The sequence below is a fragment of the Miscanthus floridulus genome, chromosome 7 (assembly GCF_019320115.1).
Source record: "Miscanthus floridulus cultivar M001 chromosome 7, ASM1932011v1, whole genome shotgun sequence".
Classification (NCBI taxonomy): domain Eukaryota; kingdom Viridiplantae; phylum Streptophyta; class Magnoliopsida; order Poales; family Poaceae; genus Miscanthus; species Miscanthus floridulus.
In genome coordinates this window covers 107,221,950-107,239,497 of record NC_089586.1, presented here as the reverse complement: position 1 = coordinate 107,239,497, position 17,548 = coordinate 107,221,950, and the positions used below count along the sequence as shown (strand labels likewise).

Sequence of the window (17,548 nt, the reverse complement as noted above, 5' to 3'; positions counted from 1 at the left end):
TCATCAGTTGGGCTGTGCCAAAAACCGTATGAAGACTCAAGCTGACAAGAGCCGTACTGAACGTTTCTTTTCAATCATTGACAAAATCGGATCAGTGGCCTACAAGCTGAAGTTACCGGATTGTTCATCTATACATCCGGTGTTCCATGTATCCCTATTGAAGCTAGCTGTGCCGAAACGCGTCGTCAAGGTCAGCACTGATGTTCGTATTCAAGCTCTCATCCAGTGGTCGGGCATGCCGTCGACTATGGCGACCTGGGAAGATATGGAGACTCTACGTCAACGCTTTCCTCGAGCACCTGCTTGGGGCAAGCAGGTCCTTATCAAGGAGGGGATGTCAGCAACCGTGCTATTGCAGCCACAAGTCTGAAGGAGATCATGATCGACGATGGCCAGCCTGAAGATGACGAGCACATTCACGGAGAGCTTGGGCCGCATCAAAGAAGACGCAGGCCACAATATGTCCATGGGCCCGAGTGAGAGTGAGCACAACAGCTGGCAAGAAGCCGTGTGCATCTGATACATGTAACCCGAGAGGAAAAAAGGAGAGGATAACAAAAATTATGAATAAATTATTATAATCCAAGCACTCTTCCTTACATCGCTAAGAACTCATCCTTCGCCCGATTCGTGCCTCTTGTTGATTGCTATTCTTCCTCACTTCCACTGCCTGCTTACACTCGCTCGGTCACGGCGTCTCGTCTTTAAGCCCTGGCCTCAGCGTCGTGCCGTCGGTGACAGGCTGACACTGACCGCCCCCGCCCACGCCTGCCTGCGATGGCGAGGCCGTCGCGCCAAAACCCGACCCATGCCTCCGTCACATCCCTGCGCGGCTTCGGGGGACGCTCGCCGCTGCCGCTGCCGCCTTCGCACGCGTCTGCGGCTTTACGGCGAGCGGCGGCGGCGCTCCTCCTCGCGGCCGCAGTGGCGCTGCCCTGCGCCGTGCTTTACCGCGCCGCCGTGGAGAGCACGAAGCCTATCCATGTCCCGCGTGTGCACCGGCCCTTATTGCCTGCGCCGCCGCTTCCTCCGGTTCAGGTCCCCGAGGATGACGGCGATTTCGATCCCTTCCCCACCGGCGATCTGGTGGGGTTTGCCTCCTCTTTGTTACCTTTGTTAAATTTTATTCTATGTTTGACAGTATTCTAGTGATCTGAGTTATTCCTTGTGCTTGCTATAGGTGTTTTCATGCTTGCTGCTTATGCCCGAAATGCGCTCTCAATATTCCTAATCGTGCTAGTTTCGTACCTGAGACTGCAATTCCTGCATCCCTGAACCTGATATAGTGGTGTTTTGGTGGGTTCCCTTTAAGATCATGCAATGATTGCTGATAGGTTAACATATTTGAGATTTGTTGCCTTGTTGGACAAACTGGTCGTTTTTTATGATACTTGATTTTCTAAGCCTACTTCTCAGCTGAGTGGAATAAACAAGTACCAATGGCTTGTCTTGTGTCATGTTGTCAAATTAAATACATGAGTGCATTTCTGGTGCACACTTGTGCATGATCTCTTATGCTCTGACCTAAAATAAGATCCTTTTGTTATGTCAGAAATAAACTTGATGTGGTTGTTACTCTTATGCTCCAGTCAAGCAGTTACTCCCAATTTTCGCCTCCTGATTGATATGATATCAAGTTCAGTCATGCGGCAGAGCTTGTAACTTGGTATCTCAATTCTCAATCAGCATAATTGTTGTTGTAGGACAGCGAAGATCTCAGACTAGAACTTGTTCTGCAGGAGGCTTCCATGGACAATAAGACCATAATACTGACGACCCTCAATGCTGCATGGGCTTCGCCGGGCTCAGTGATAGATCTTTTCATTGATAGTTTTCGGCGTGGTGTTGGTACTAGTTCGCTCTTGAGGCATCTTGTGATAGTAGCATTTGATTTGAAGGCGTATGAACAATGTGTCAAGATCCATCCCTACTGCTTTGCTCTTCCAACCAAGGATGTGGATTTTTCTCAAGAGAAGAGGTTTCAGACAACTGGGTATCTGGAAATGATGTGGAAAAGGCTGGATTTCTTGCGGCTAGTGCTTGAAAAAGGTTACAGCTTTGTTTTCTCGGTAAATTTATACCTTTACGTCCCTGCTGTTCTAATGCATTAGTTTTCAGCTTTTGAATTATTCAGTGTGAGTTTCTTATTGGTAGTTTTATCTGATATAAACTACTGCTTCCCCTCTGTATTTCAGGATGCTGATATCATGTGGTTCCGCAATCCATTTCCCCTGTTTTATAGTGATGGAGACTTTCAGATTGCATGTGATCACTACGTAGGGAATGCGACTGACTTGAGGAACATAGCCAATGGAGGATTCAACTATGTGAAGTCAAATGATCAAAGCATAGAGTTTTACAAGTTTTGGTATTCTTCCCGATTTAGATATCCTGGGTACCATGATCAGGATGTATTTAATTTTATAAAGCATGATCCTTACACCACAGACATTGGTCTGAAAATTAAGTTCTTAAGTACTACGTACTTCGGCGGCATTTGTGAGCCAAGCAGAGATTTAAACAAGGTTTGCACCATGCATGCGAACTGTTGTATTGGACTGCAGAGCAAGATCCATGACCTAAGAATCATGATGGAAGACTGGAGCAGCTATATGTCGATGCCACCAAGCTTAAAACAATTCAGGCCATTGTCATGGAGGGTACCACAAAATTGCAGGTATGATGCCTCCATGGATTTGAGTGTGAATATTTTTTTTAAAGATCCGGTGAACCCCGGCTTATATTACTAAGGAGTAGAAAATTACGAAGACATGCTAGACTCTGAATATTCTTTCAACCAAAATCATTTTGTGATTCAATGAAGTACAGCTTGTCTTGTGTCAATTTTCTTTCTTGTGATGGCACTCTGATCACACTTGAATTTATTTGCAGTCTTTCGTTACTAAGCCCATGAGGATTGTACAGTGGAAGAAAACAAGCATTTCAATACTGCAAAACATGTCAACTTTTGAACATGTGTTTTTGAAAACAAACACTTCAAAGGTTGGTTTTCTTGCTTACTATCCTATTCCTTCTGTTTCATGTATAGTATGCTGTAGGTCGAAATCAACATTTCCGTGTGTAGGTATGAACTTACAGTCTTAAACTTTGGATCCTGTAGAAGGTTAAAGTGTTAACCATGAGTGTTATGGTGGGCAACGTCTATACAAGGAAGAGGAGGGCCAGTGGCTGAGAATGGACCGGGCCCTGAGACCCCGGGGTCGCAACAATGAGGGACACTGAAAGAGAATGAAAATCTATGCCACATACTAGTTTAACGCTTGAAACAATTGGAGAGCATGATTATGATTTATAAGATTCTTTGATTGGATTTATTTAAGCATGCTTTAAGTGGTGCACATAATTAAGAATGATATTGTTTTTCCAAACAGTGTGGTCATGGAGAAAGGTAAACCTGATGTTTACCTGATGTGTCTTTGGTTCATATTGCAACAGTGTAATAGTACTCGAAATCGTGCCTTACTCCACCCTAATGGGAATATTCTATAAATATTTGACTCCCATAATATAAAACAGAGGCAGAACCCTTGCCATTATTTTTATTTTTTACAAAGACCTTAGGATCTTTAGTCTACAAAATAAATAGTTAGTTTAAATTGCATGTACATTGTCAATTGGCTAGTAGCTTACAGACAAATATTTCTCTTTCAGGAACAGATGGTGCGTAATCAAACATCAAGTATCAACTCTGCGAATTCGATGCCGTTAACCAATGCTGCCAATTATGTGCCATTATCTACATGGATCAGCGGCCACTCATGCGTTGTTTGAAAATGGTTGCAAGGTTTCAGACTTTGGGGTCAAGGGTACCTAGGGTGGAACCAGCTCAGAGGACTTGTCTGCAGAACTAGGAGGATTTCACTCAGAGGACTTGATCTCAATACCCCCAGGTTCTTCAGGAAGTGACACTGTCATCACATAAGGAGTAGGGACCAGATAAATCCTCCAAAGACATGCATGTTTTATGCCTTCTCTGGAATCTGAAACCATATTTCAGGATCAATTCTGATGGCCTCAGCGCAATCTCAGCAGACGAAAAGGGCAACTCTTCGCATTTGGTCTTGATCAGGATATCAGGTCTCCCATACTAGTTCTTCAACGAAGTGCTTTCCTTGCAAGGGCTCCCCCACTTATTAGGGCCGTCAACACCGTCTTGGTAACGGGCCTTTCTACGGGGATGACTCGTACTTGTGTCAACCCTTGCAAAACCAGCAATAATCCCCTTCTCCTCCTCAGTGGTCAAGTGATCAGGCATTCCCTCCCTCTCCCTGTTGCTTAGCCTTTGCCTGGATGACTCCCTTGTACCATCCACTCGTGATCCATCCTCCAACCCTTCTATGTGAAATCCTGCTAGGTCTGCAGACATCCACCACTGGAGACTTGGTATTCTCCATCAGACACATGCCTCTCCCACTGAAATTTCTTCAATGCACTCTCCCCTCTGCTTCTAGCTCATCTGAAACCAAACTCGTAAAATCTCAGGTCTTCGATGATATCAACATGGATGTACAAAACGTACTCCCTCGTTCTTTTGAACCCCCTGTGCCTCTTGTGTGAGGGAACTTCAATATCAAATTGTCCACCCTCGGATGGCTCAGTAATCTGTAGATACACTTGAGAGGGATTTTGTTTGGGTCCTTCACTTAAGCGCCCACTTTGAATACAACAAAGGACCAACAAATCCTAGTAATGTCATCGACACAGTGGACAACAGGCAGGGTCAGGAAGACCCCAACAGGAAGACTCCTGGTTCTGGTGGCTAGGGGTAGCTGGCACAGTTCTTGGCTTGGGTTTCAGAGTCTTCCAAACAATGTGTTCATGGAGAAAGGTAACCTGGTGAAGCATTATGTCCACCTGATGTTCTTCTGTTGATATCAGAACAGTGTAATAGGATTGGAAATTGTCCCTTATTCTATACTAATGTGGGATATTATATTACATAAATATTGGACTTCCCTAGTCTAAAGCAGAGGCGCAACCATTGCCATTATTTTTCTTTTTTGCAAAGACCTTAGGATCTTTATTCAACAAAATAAATAGTTGGTTTAAATTGCCTGGATACACTGCCAATTGGCTAGCTTATGGGAAAATATGTTTTCTTTCAGGAAAAGCTGGTTAGTATCAACTCTGCCAATTCGATACCATTAGCTAACGCTGTCTCTCTCATCGTTGGAAAATCAGCTGTGGATAGAACGGTCCTCTCTCCTGTATTATTTGAAGTTCTCAACGTTTTGGTTCTAAAAGGATTCGTCTCGAATTGCAGGCATACATATTTGAATCTTTCAAATTGCATCGAGTGTAGATGATTTATCTATGTAGTAACAACGCAAGAGGCAAGTTGCGCAACAAAAGTGAAGAAAGCTTTTAAAGGGGAAGCTGAGCATGGGACAAGCGAGTGCGAGTGGTCACCTGCTATTGCAAATTGGCATGCAGAAAGGCTGTTGCAGTCCTCTGGGCCCGTTTTCCAGGTGACGAGTGATTTCTCGTCTTGATGCTCTGAAAATTGCATACGTGAAGCGCAGTTGCTCTTTGGGCACAGTCGTGCTACTGTTCTCAGTTTCGGCATTACCTTTTTTTTTTTTTTGCGAACAGTTTGGGCATTACTTCGACACTAACAATTTACTCAAGGTATGATGAGAATCAAAAGAACCAAATCTGAACGGTAAGTTAAACTAAATCCAGAGTGGCAAACACAAAAACTTAGTCTTTTCTGGCAGGGTGTTACAAAGAATTATGAATTCAGCTAATCGACGTCGGCTATAAAAAGAAGGGAACGTAACCAATCACCCCGTGCACCAGATACGTTCCCTAAAAAGAAACAGCTAATCGACTTCCCAGTCAGGCTTGCTGATTCAGCAACTAACGAATCCAGTGGGCGAACCTGAATTGCTATCACCTTTGTTCAGGGTGATCGTCTCCTAGATGTTTCTGCCATTTCCACCAGAACACTGCAGTCGGTAGGGTTGCTGTTCAGATGGCTACGAAAAGATAAAAATCGCCCGCTCATGCCACCCACTTAAGCCAACCTTATCTTATCATAAAACCAGTGTCTTTACTCTTTATCCTAGAAGAGGCCCTTTCACGCTTTGCCAGTCCGGATCATATCGGATTTAAAGTTGGGCCCCATTTGAATCTATTCATATATAGCTGGGACATGGACACAACATGCTTCTACTTCAAAATCCAAACACCTTCTATAAACCAAATCAAACATGTTCAAATTCTATGACCCAGCTAAATCTGGACATCTCTCTCTCTCTCTCTCTCTCCACCCCCCCCCCCCCCCCCCCCCCCCCTTTTTATTTACGATTTTTAGAGGTGTTTGGCAACTGAACCAAGAAAAAACACTACGAGTACCCTTGATGTCTGCAGTGATCCTGTGAAGCCCAGCAGCGTGTTGATGTCTGTGGAGAAGCCACGTCGGCAGTCCCCGTTCTGAGCTCGTGCCATTCCAAAGTTGTTTTTCTGATACGCAAGGCCGCGACGTGGTAACGAAAAGCGCCGTGCGGTCGAGATCAGCGTACAACGTAACGTGCGCGCAGGCTGCCCCGTTCCCATCGCATAGATCCATCTTTGTGGATATATATGATGACATGTCCATGCTACGATTCGCACGGCCCGGTCGTGATCCAAGGCCAGGAGAAAGCAGCAAAGGCGTCGTTAACATGAGGTACCAGCAGCGACACCGTCTCAATTGGATTCCGAAGGTAATGGAATGGCTGTGCCGCTTGTGCGTCTCACACTCCCACCCACCTTTGGACCATGAGACCCCCTTTTGTTAAAGAGCAAAAGGGGCCTGGCCGTTCATCCTTGATACAGACGGTTCCGGGCAAGGGGGCGTTCATCTTTTTTTCTTAGAGAGAGAAGAAGAGCCTGAAGTGATCGTCACTTGCACCTGGTCCTTGCGATTTCGGATGCCACCCGTTTTCTTATTGTTCCGTCCGTCGAAACGAATGAATTCTGCTGCCCGGAGAGACGTCGCCCAAAATTCTCCCGTTCCGAGTTCGAGGGAACGAGAAAAGTCGCCATTGTTTCGTCGATGATTAGGTTTAGTAGCGCCAACACGTCTCTGCATTGCAGCTGCAGACGGGAGGTTGAGACGTGATAGCCTCGCGCTTGAACAGGCCACGAAGACCGTTCCGGGCGGCGGACTGAAAGGTCGCCGCGGCTCTGACCGCTTTGAGCAAAGGCAGGCAGGAAAGACGAGGCCACGGAACATGCGGATTCAGGCCGAAAAGGCGACGTCCCCGAACCACCCAACCGCCTCGTCTCGACAGATCACCACACGCGAGCACTCCCGCGCGAGAGTAGACCCACACGTACGCCGTCCCGGCCACCAGTGCGCTTGCCGCTGCGGTCGTACTCGTACCCGCCCGCGGCCTGCCCTGCCCTGCCCTGCCGGCCGTCAGTTGCATCGCACAGGCAGCAGCATTACCGCCGGGGCATGTGATCCGCATGTGCCGCGCGGGAAAGGTTGCCGGGCGGCTCCATCCATGTGCGGACCGCGCGTAGTGGAGGCCGCTTTGCCTCGCCACTACGCTCGCTCCCTCGACCGGTAGTGCCGCGGCGTCGCGGGAGGAGGTCGGGTCGCCTAACCCGGAAAAAGGCGGGTTCCATTTCCATCCCTGCCCGAGCCCGTCTCCCCAGTAAACTAAGTCCTCGGAGAGCAGGAGCACACGGCCGTCCATCCCTGGCCGTCCCCGGATGTGCGCATGTCACCGCGCACTACTTCACTTGCGCTGCCGCTGCACACGCGCCACCCGTCGGCGGCGTTCACGGGCAGATGCAGATCATCATCGGTTTCGGCAGCTGCCGGCGTTCCTGGCGCGGTAAGGCCAGCAGCAAATCGCGCGCAATTCCGCAATTGTTTTCCGGGGTCACGGAAACGGCAATCCCGCGCGCGGCGAGTGCCGAGGCGCCGGCCGCTTTCGGAGCGCATTGGTGCCGCGCGTGCGGTTTGGAGGCCCCGGCTGTGCGCCGACCACGCGCGGCGACGTACTACGACGAATCTAAAGAACGGCCGTGAGGAGGTCTCGGCGAGGGGCGCGGGCTCGAAATGGACGTGACCACCGCCGTCCGCGCGCCGGTAGGCCAGTCAGTGGAACAGCACATGCGGGCTATGGCCGAGTGACAGGTAGCGGGAGGAGACCGAAAGTGTCTGTAGTACCCGCATTTGGCCAAGTGCGGCGAGTGTGGTTCCGCGGAACGCCATCTGTCCCTTGCTCGCAAACGCTTCTTTTTTTCTGCCGGATCTGTTTCACGGTCGAGAGTCGAGACGGCTAGTGTATGTCAGTAGCACGTACCTTGATTTAATTTAGATCTTGCTCGCGGTCACGGCGGCGCTGGCATTTATCTTTTCCCTCCATAAAAAGGTACAGCTAACCAATATGTTGTATGCTAAGATAAGAATCGATTTCATTTCGTTTGGGTTTTAGGGAGAGCAATTGGTGTAGAAGGCAAAGACACCGTGTCAAGATTCAAGAAAGAGGGGTAACGATCGACGGAGACAATGGATTGATGCAGCAGTGAAAAATGGCGGCGGCGACTGCAGGCGAGTAACTAGAGAGGAAGGACAAGAGGGCTGATGCATGGTGGTGTGCTGCTGAAGAAAACGATAGAGGAAGCAAGGGGCACGATGCTAGCAGTGCCGCCGGACATCAGAGAGGGTGTGAATGATTTGTGCAAAATCGTTGGACGCACAGCCTTGCTGCACACGGCCACCCACATTAGCTTCTTCTTTCTGCGGCTCCGATTGCTTTCGATTGATGATTGGACGGTTCAGAACAAAACTGGTGTGTTCAGCCTACCATGGAAGTCCAACCGAGAAAGCCATGCCAGCATTAGGAATTTGGGATTACGATGGCAAGGCACGCAGAAAGTTAGGACAATAGGGAGGGTTCCGGAGAAGCGAACCAAGGACGAGCTGTGCTAGGGCTTGGTTCGTGGCTTCTAAAGACTAAAATTAGGCAATGGGGTAGGAATTTTTTATAGTTGGATGAAAATTCAAGCTCATATATATTATTGAAAGAAACATGTTTGTGATTTTTCCTAGAATTTTCAAAGGATTATAAGTCACCTCACCCCAAAGTCTTTCACTAGTTATAGATGGCTAAAAGAAGTACTGAAAGAGAGCATTGCGAGTGCCAAATTAAGCTCTGAAACGGTGAACGGCTATTTAAACCGAAAGGAACCCCCAGCTTTTAGCTTCAACCACTACACATTCGATCCACTGACATGCTGTGAGCCCTCTGTTTCTTTTCTGCTGTTAGTCCAAAATCCAAAGACCACAAAAGTCACCGATAAACTACATCCAGGCGCCTGGCGCCAAGCGCTCGCGCTCTATAAAAGGCCAGCCAAACCAACCCCTTCAACACACTTCTCACGCCGCCTGCCCAGAGCCTCCCGCCTCCGCATCAGCCAACGACAGCGGCGCGCACACAGCACTCGCGCCGCCATCTCAGCCAGTGCACTGCAAACCCATGGCGAGGATACTCGTCGAAGCGCCCGCGGGCTCGGGCTCGCCGGAGGACTCCATCAACTCGGACATGATCCTCATCCTCGCCGGCCTGCTCTGCGCGCTCGTCTGCGTCCTCGGCCTGGGGCTCGTCGCCCGGTGCGCGTGCTCGCGGCGCTGGGCCACGGCGTCGTCCCGGTCGCAGCAGCCGGGCGCGAAAGCCGCGAACAAGGGCGTCAAGAAGGAGGTGCTGCGCTCGCTCCCGACGGTCACGTACGTCTCCGACAGCAGCAAGGAGACGGAGGAGGGAGGGGCCGACGAGTGCGCCATCTGCCTGGCCGAGTTCGAGGAGGGACAGGCCATGCGCGTGCTGCCGCAGTGCGGCCACGCGTTCCACGCCGCCTGCGTCGACACGTGGCTGCGCGCGCACTCCTCCTGCCCGTCCTGCCGCCGGGTGCTGGCCGTCGACCTGCTGCCGCCCGGCGAGCGCTGCCGCCGTTGCGGCGCGCGCCCCGGTGTCGCCGGCATCAGCGCGCTCTGGAAGGCGCCCACGCCCTGCAGCGCAGAGGGGCCGACGTTCTTGGCGTAGTGCAGTGCGCACTCGACACGTGGCTGCGCGCCCACTCCTCCTGCCCGTCCTGCCGCCCGGCGAGCGGTGACGCCGTTGCGGCGCGCGCCCCGGTGCCGGCATCAGCGCGCTCTGGAAGGCGCCCACGCCCTGCAGCGCAGAGGGGCGGACGTTCTTGGCGTAGTAGTGCCGTGCGCACTCGACACAGGAACTGAACCAATGCGCAAGCTCAGTGGTGAACTTGTTTTTTTAGCCTTGTAGGTTTCATTCCTTTTTAGGTGTGAGTAGTGATTAGCTCACTCCTCACTGGGGGAGTGTTCTGGACAAGCAACAAGATGTGTGTGCCTGATTAAAAGGGCGTACTAGTGCAGAGAGCTTCCGCTCTGTGCGGGATCTGGAGAAAGATGTTAGTGGCAAGTCTTACCATCGCCTGTGCAATACGAGGAGATCACGACTCAAACCCGGGACTCTAGCGCTTGCACCAGCCCCCCCCCCCCCCCCCCCCCCCCCCCCCCCTCATGTGTGTGACTGATTGATGGATAGAAATTGTCCCTGTAATTTATTTGTACATATGTGCAGTGCAATGATAAATAGCTTGAAGTTAGTTGCAATAAGATGTGTGTGCCTGATTGATGGATAGAAATTGTCCCTGTAATTTATTTGTACATATGTGCAGTGCAATGATAAAAAGCTTGAAGTTAGTTGCAATCAGGAGAGTCTACAATCATCATCAGTGACGAAGCTGTGGGTTAACTTGATACTTCTTATTCAAGTCTCCATTCGTATCACGAAATTAACCGTTAATTAAGCAGCTGACAGGAGTGCTCGTTTGAATTGGCCGACGTTGAAGAGAAACGACAATACACAATATGTATTTCAGGATAATATAAACGCTGGTCATCAAGATATTTGAACAATTTCCCTTTGTCTTTGCGGATTTTTTTTGTGGGGAATTTGATCTTTTCCATTTGTTCCATCCCAAAGTTGTATCGTCTTTTCTGCATTGGGCACCATTTGTTGTTTCAAAAAATATGTAGGCCCATTTATCATTTCTCGGTAGGCCCCGTTTGATGGAGTTAGGCTCTCATTTATTCATGCAATGTAGTAAGTAACCGTTATATCTCTCTCTCTCAAAGTAAACTAACAACAGGTGAAGTGATTATTTTTTACTTCACCAGATCCATGCATTGTAGCTATTTTCATACTTTTTTATTTAATATTTTAATAAGAACCATACCTTTTTTTTTGCAGAGTTGACCCTTTTGATCGCGCCGATGCTCGAGCGGCAACATCTGCCACATAAAAAACCTTGTCACGCCACTTCCGTTTGCGCGACAGTATTATTTTGGCATGTCATCGGGAGTGGCGTGACAAGACTGAACCATAGAAAAATCACAACTTTATAGTTTTAAGTTTTCCATTTAAGAACATTAAGATGCTCAAAAAAATAATATAAAATTTTAGCAGCATAATAAACGCATACTAGCGCTTGTCGTATTAGAAAGATAATATCGTGTTCGTATGATGTCAAATGAAGGTACTTTTTATATTAAAGTTGTATCTCTCAATGAGATACATCTAACCTAGGGACGGCGTTAAGCCAAGACCCGTCGTGCTCCGACCCCGGCTATGCGTTCTTCCTCCCCCGGGTCGCGTCCTTGCGCCCTTTCTCCTCCCCCCCTCCTCCCACGCCGCCCCGCCAGCAGCAGCCGCGTCGCCCACCTCCCGCCCCTGTTGCTCTGCCCCTGCCCTCCCCTAACCCTAGGGTGACGGCAAGCTCCGCCGTCCTCGTCCTCGCCCCGCTCCCACCCACCCTGACCCTAGGGCAGGGCGCCGGTGAGCTCGCCGCGACGCCCCACCCTAACCTGGCCTGGCCGCCTGCGGCACCGCCAAGACCCAAAGGCCGCCCGCCTCCCGCCATCCCCATCGCTTGGTCGGCCTTCCTCCCCCAAGCCGTTCTCTTTTAAGCTTGCCGGAGTTGGAAAAGAAGACAGGCGCCGGAGTTTGGGAAGAAGGGTAAGATAGTGGGAATGGGGTTATGGGCGCGGGAAGGAAGAAGGAGGACGGCAGAGAAGGTGAGCGCGAGGAGAAAGACAATCTCTTGCCATCCTTTTTTTCGAAAAAAAAAACAACTAAGAATCTTGGCTGCGGAACATTATTGCAAAGAAGAGCATAACCCGGAATCCAAAGAAATCTGTACCTGACTACGACGTCTCGGGTCCAAAGGAGTCAACCACACGCTCGCAAGCGCAAGCTCTCCTCCACGGGTCACCCTCCACCCTCCAATGAAGTGGCTCAGCCAACTAAGCCAATGCACCGTGCAAACAGCAGACCTAGTGCAGGCATGTGATGTGAGCACACACCACTAGTTTAGCAGTTGAATAACAAAACATGTGTATGCCGCAAGCAAACAAAAAGGACCACACAACAAAACACTGAGGCCCTCCTGCTAGTTTCCACTTGCCAGTGGTCGTAGAGTATTTGGGTCAACCAATCCGAGCACCTGAGGTACGCTGGCAAGACAAATCAGGGAGCTAGTTTACTCGAAATGATAACATACTCTGTAGCTCCTCGTCTGCACTTTCGTATCTATGGACGGCACAGCAGTGAGCCCAAACGCCGCCTTTGCACACTGATCCTTGCGCTTTGCCAGCCAACAACCATGGATCGTGGCTGATAAGAGTTGATATATTATTCATCGATGCGTCTCAGAAAATTCCAGAGCCTATCTGGTGGCAATTAAAAACGAAATCCTCTTGAACGTTCCTGGGCGCTCCAATATCGCCGGATGCTTCCTCGCGGACAGGTAAAGCGTGTCCTGATAACGAAGTCGATCGGCCGTGGAAAGGGCGCCGCCGTGCATCGGAGCGCGCGGAAGCTTCACCGGGAGAGGAGAGGCGGCTGCGCGCGTGCGCACATGAGTTGCGTGCTTGGAGTTCTTATTTGTGTGTGTTGCCGCGTGCGCGCATTAGCAGGGGCATGTTTAGATTGAAAGTTTTTTCAACCGGATGAATAGTACCACTTTCGTCTTATTTGGTAAATATTGTCTAATCGTGGACCAATTAGGCTCAAAAGATTCATCTCGTGATTTCCAACTAAACTGTGTAATTAGTTATTTTTTTTACCTACATTTAATACTCCATGCAAGCGGCTAAAAATTGATGTGATGGAAAGAGAGTGAAAAAACTTGGAATTTTGAAGGGAACTGAACAAGGCCTAGCTCGAGTCAATCCTCAACCACTCACTCGGCTCAACTGAGGAGCGGCGAGGATGGTTTTGACCCAAGCACTGAGCTTGCGTCAAATCACATCTCCCTCGCAGTCACTCCCTGCTGCGCTCCGAATGGAGACGGAGCAAATGGCATGTGGCATTATTGAGGATTTGAGGGACAACGGCAGGTGTCCGAATCCTTGGAGGGCCCTACGACCTGGGTGGCAGGAGTCCTTCCGTCGCGCATGCGCTCAGCAGAATTCGGAATTGGGCTGTTTCTCAAGCCCAGGATCGTGAGCAGTATTAGTAAAATTTTTGGCATATCCCAGCTTTACTTTTCGTATACTAAGCGATTTTTACGCAACATAAGTCAGTGTACATACAAAAAAAAACTTATTAGATAAAATCAGTGCCGCTATCCTAGATAGCCCATATTGCTAGGGCTTATACTTATTTACATAATGTAATCGCATCCTACTTTTTGTAAAACTTTTGTTGGTTAATTTTTTAAGTTTTGAAAAAAGTGATGAAACTCGTAACAATTATTGGCTCTGGTATCAACTGTGGTAGAATCATCCAAAATAACACGCTTACAGAGGTGTTCGTCTTCCACCAGACTCTAAGCACCCCGAAAAGCAAGCTACAGCGGACGGTATCCGTCGGCCACACCCCAAGGGAGAACCCGAAAGATTCATATTTTTTCCAAGAATCCAATAATAAGAACGAGTTACAATACTTGTCCATTTCATACATCAGAAGTTTAAAAATTACATTATTACATTACCAAATGTCAGAGTACGGAATAATAAACAGCGAAATTTAAAAATAAACATCTAGCGATAAGGGACGAGGATCCGTCTGAGCCCACAAGAAGAATCCTCCATACAAAAGTACTTTTCATGCATTACCTGCAACAGGGATAAATAAACCCTGAGTACACAATATACTCACAAGACTTATCTGACTAGTGGGAATAATGTCCCGACTCTAAGGAATATGATAGGCTTTATGGTTTGCTGGTTTTCTTTAGGCAGAAAGCAATACTATTAGTGATTTCTTACTTATGATATTATTAATAGCCGTATTAATTTATTATCTATCCATTCTATATAAGCACCTGTTCTACTTTCAAGCAAGAGTTGAGCAATCAGTTCTATTTCATCATATTCCATCTTTCAGTTCTTACTACGGTGCTAGACACGAAGCAAGCTGTACCGGATTGTCCGACGATTCGCGAATCAATGTCTCCAGCTGGGTACCTCAAAAACACACGCCCTGTTTATACCCCAGGCACAAGCAGGACTAACCCATCACCCTCATATCCTAGGTGTCTAGATCCCCGTCTAAACTTGGACTCCAAGCCCCTACTCCTGAGTCCCGGACTAAGTGCGGTGCAAGGACCTCCACCATCTCCGCTTCCAATCAGTCGGTCCGGAAAGAGCCGGATCCATGACAAGAGAGCAACGAGTCTTCCCTGTGCCTGTAACCAAGTATGTGCTCGGGATAATAAATCTGTGACTAGCCCACGATGTCTTATGCAACGACCGGTCCTTAATCGATACGGACAGGGAAAAAGTATAACCGAGCTATGCCCTATTGACCATAGGACACAACCCCTTACACCCACCAATACCCAAACCACATCCCTGCCCGGTCACCATTTACTTTTATAATATTTTATCATGAGTGATCATATTTATCACCTATTTGTGGGTAACAGCAGGTTACTCACGCTACCAATATCCTGAGCATAACAATTACTCGACCTGTACTAGTAGGACTCATAGGTAGATATGTTTATACATGTAGTTTTCATAAAATACCTGTACATAAATGCACATCATATATATATATATTCAATTATTACTAAAATAAGGGTTATGCATCGGGGCTTGTCTTGGGCAGGCGACAGGTCAGCAAAGTCAGCACCAAAAGGCTCCGAGGCTCCTTCCTGCACGAGGATCTCCTCCTCGTACTCCTCAATGACTTCCTCATACTTCTATTCATCCATGGGCACGAAATCTACCGACTCGTGATCTACATGTATGAAATGATGATGCAATATTTAGTAATATGGCAACAACAACTCTTCAAATAAAAGTATATCTGTCTAACTACTAGATAGTGCTACCGGCTAAGGTACTAAGTTACCTACTGTTACCACTAACAAGTACGAAGCAGGACATACATTATCACAGCAACTAAAGGTATTCTTACTCCTAATACCGATTTAATCTATATATGATAAAACAAGGATAATAGCTACTCTATTTATCAACTTACTCTAGGGCTATAAAATTTACAACAAGTACATAATAATCTAGTGAGCCTACTGTAAAATTTTCATAGCTATAGCTATCACCAATTTAACACAAAAATTCCTACAAATATTAATCTATATAATACTAAGCTCATCTAGTTTGAATTTATGAACCTACCCTTGTCACAGCTAACTATAATCTAACTACACTAACAGATAGATGGTATTTTTATAAACCTACAAACTTGGTTTCATTATTTTTGGACATCTATAGAATTTACTACTATTTTTCAAAGTTCAGCTCAAACTATTATTGAATAAACATTCATACTCCACTGGAATTTGAAAAACCCAATTCTACAGCATGGCCCAACGCGCTTTGGCTCGGCCCAAACCGGCTCACGACGAGGAGGACCCGCGTGAGCCGGTTAATATGCAAAAACACCCTTGGACTACTCTGTAATCACGCGAGTGCTAAGCGCACTATTCCACTAGTCTACTCCCTTACAGCTACGCCCTCGGAACTTTCTATCTTCACAACAACGATACCCCCCCCTCGAGCACCGGCGCAGCGACGCTGGCAACGGCGGCTATGTCGGCCACATCAGCCCTTCCCCGCCCTAACTACAGAGCTGACACTTACCTAGGAGTGAACACGAAGCACCTGGTGAAGGAAGCGTGAGCCGGGACGCTACAGCGATGTTGGACCATGGTGGCGGAGACCCTGCAGCCACGGCGGTGGCGTTCCGATGAATGGCAGCAAAGCCAGGGCAAAAGGGGTAGCTAGTGAGCTCAAGGGACTCACCATGGAACCAATCGAGGTGGTGGTTCAATTGGAGACGGCCCGAGCCGAGCTGGCCGCATGCGCACGGATGGTGCGGCGATGCACGGCGATGGCACGGCCGCGTCAGGAAAGGCTTGGCGGTGGTAGAGCTTCGACCGAGGTACGCAGGGCGATTCGCAGATGGAGGCAAGACTAGCGGTGCAAGGAATTGCCACGAGCTGCTCTGGATAAGTGGCTTGCCGACGGTGCATACCGACCCGGTCTTAAGGACCCAGCGGAGCAGTAGCTCCAAATTAGGGCACGGTGCAGCGATACTTGCAACAAGGTGGGGTCGGGGAGTTGGCGGGCTACACGACAGAGTTGCAGACGAGGTTAATTTGATTGTAGTGCCTTGTAACACCCTGGTGTTATGACCTTGTTTAGCACCGCGATTTAGGCTTATGTAAAATTTGCGAAAATGAGTTTCTCGGATTTTTGATTTAAAACTTACTTGAAGCAATAAGTGAATCTAGTGTGACTTAGCTTTGTGGACTCAAATAAAACCTTAGAGCTTTAGTTATACTTGTGCATGCACAAAGTTATTTTAGAAAATAAGTTTTTGGAAGTTAAAATAATATAAAATATAAACAGGAAAAATCATATCATCAACAGGATATGAACATTGTGAATATGTTGGTACGCTTGTTTGAGTGTCAATGTGATGTTTGTTAGTTTAAAAATAATAATGAAAGTGTCGCTGGCCAATTAGCTCGCCTACCTCGCCGGTACGACGCGCGCGTTATGTGATTGGACTGAGCCTGCTGGCCGTGCCGCTGCTCCCTCTCCCTCCTGTCCATTCTCAAAGAGCGTCTTAAAGAAAGTTGGTCGGACTGCTGCTGCCGTGTACTGCATTGCTGGTATTTCCAACACGTGGTTCTGTCCCTGCCATGCCGTGTCCTTTCACTTCTCTATGCGCATGTTGGTGCATCGCTGCCGACCATGCCATGTTGTCCTATCCTGCTCTCGCATCCATGCTCTGGCCGCGTACGACGTTGCCTCTCTCACGTTGCCCCTTCCTTCCTTCTCTTCTCTGTTGTCTGTCCTGCGTTGCGTGTTAAGGCCAAGTCGATCCAGACTGGTCGCTTACTCCCTCCCTTTTTCCTCTGATGCCTGGATCGACTCTGCCACTCGCTGCTACTCCTCAGTGTGAAGCACCAACGCCTCCTCGCTCTCCTTCTAGCGCTATACCTCCCTGTCTTTCAGCAGTCCGCT

General features: G+C 48.4%; 2 protein-coding genes across 6 annotated transcripts; both read left to right on the top strand.

Annotated features, from left to right (window-relative positions):
• Positions 1-599: 599 nt before the first annotated feature.
• Positions 600-5,509, top strand: LOC136464164 (uncharacterized protein At4g15970-like). Of its 5 annotated transcripts, none has more exons than XM_066463121.1 (6): positions 602-1,086; positions 1,704-2,069; positions 2,196-2,677; positions 2,893-3,003; positions 3,673-4,849; positions 5,285-5,509. In XM_066463121.1, exons 1-4 carry the CDS (start codon positions 778-780, stop codon positions 2,912-2,914), a joined length of 1,179 nt encoding a protein of 392 aa, XP_066319218.1. In that variant the 5' UTR covers positions 602-777; the 3' UTR covers positions 2,915-3,003; positions 3,673-4,849; positions 5,285-5,509. The 5 variants fall into 5 exon arrangements, with proteins under 5 accessions (XP_066319220.1, XP_066319219.1, XP_066319218.1 ...); XM_066463120.1 differs by lacking the exon at positions 5,285-5,509 and adding an exon at positions 5,127-5,277; XM_066463123.1 differs by lacking the exon at positions 5,285-5,509 and having other exon boundaries at positions 600-1,086; positions 1,740-2,069; positions 3,673-5,073.
• Positions 5,510-9,385: 3,876 nt separating this feature from the next.
• LOC136464162 (RING-H2 finger protein ATL80-like) lies at positions 9,386-10,522 on the top strand. Its single transcript, XM_066463118.1, has one exon. It carries the CDS (start codon positions 9,501-9,503, stop codon positions 10,062-10,064), a length of 564 nt encoding a protein of 187 aa, XP_066319215.1. The 5' UTR covers positions 9,386-9,500; the 3' UTR covers positions 10,065-10,522.
• The last annotated feature ends 7,026 nt before the right edge of the window (positions 10,523-17,548 follow it).

Excerpts from the sequence above, each read along its gene's own strand:
- LOC136464164 (XM_066463121.1), top strand. The coding sequence starts at position 778 with ATGGCGAGGCCGTCGCGCCAAAACCCGACCCATGCCTCCGTCACATCC. Across the intron at positions 2,070-2,195 it reads GTTACAGCTTTGTTTTCTCG|GATGCTGATATCATGTGGTT; the intron begins GTAAATTTATAC and ends TCTGTATTTCAG. Across the intron at positions 2,678-2,892 it reads AGGGTACCACAAAATTGCAG|TCTTTCGTTACTAAGCCCAT; the intron begins GTATGATGCCTC and ends ATTTATTTGCAG.
- LOC136464162 (XM_066463118.1), top strand. The coding sequence starts at position 9,501 with ATGGCGAGGATACTCGTCGAAGCGCCCGCGGGCTCGGGCTCGCCGGAG.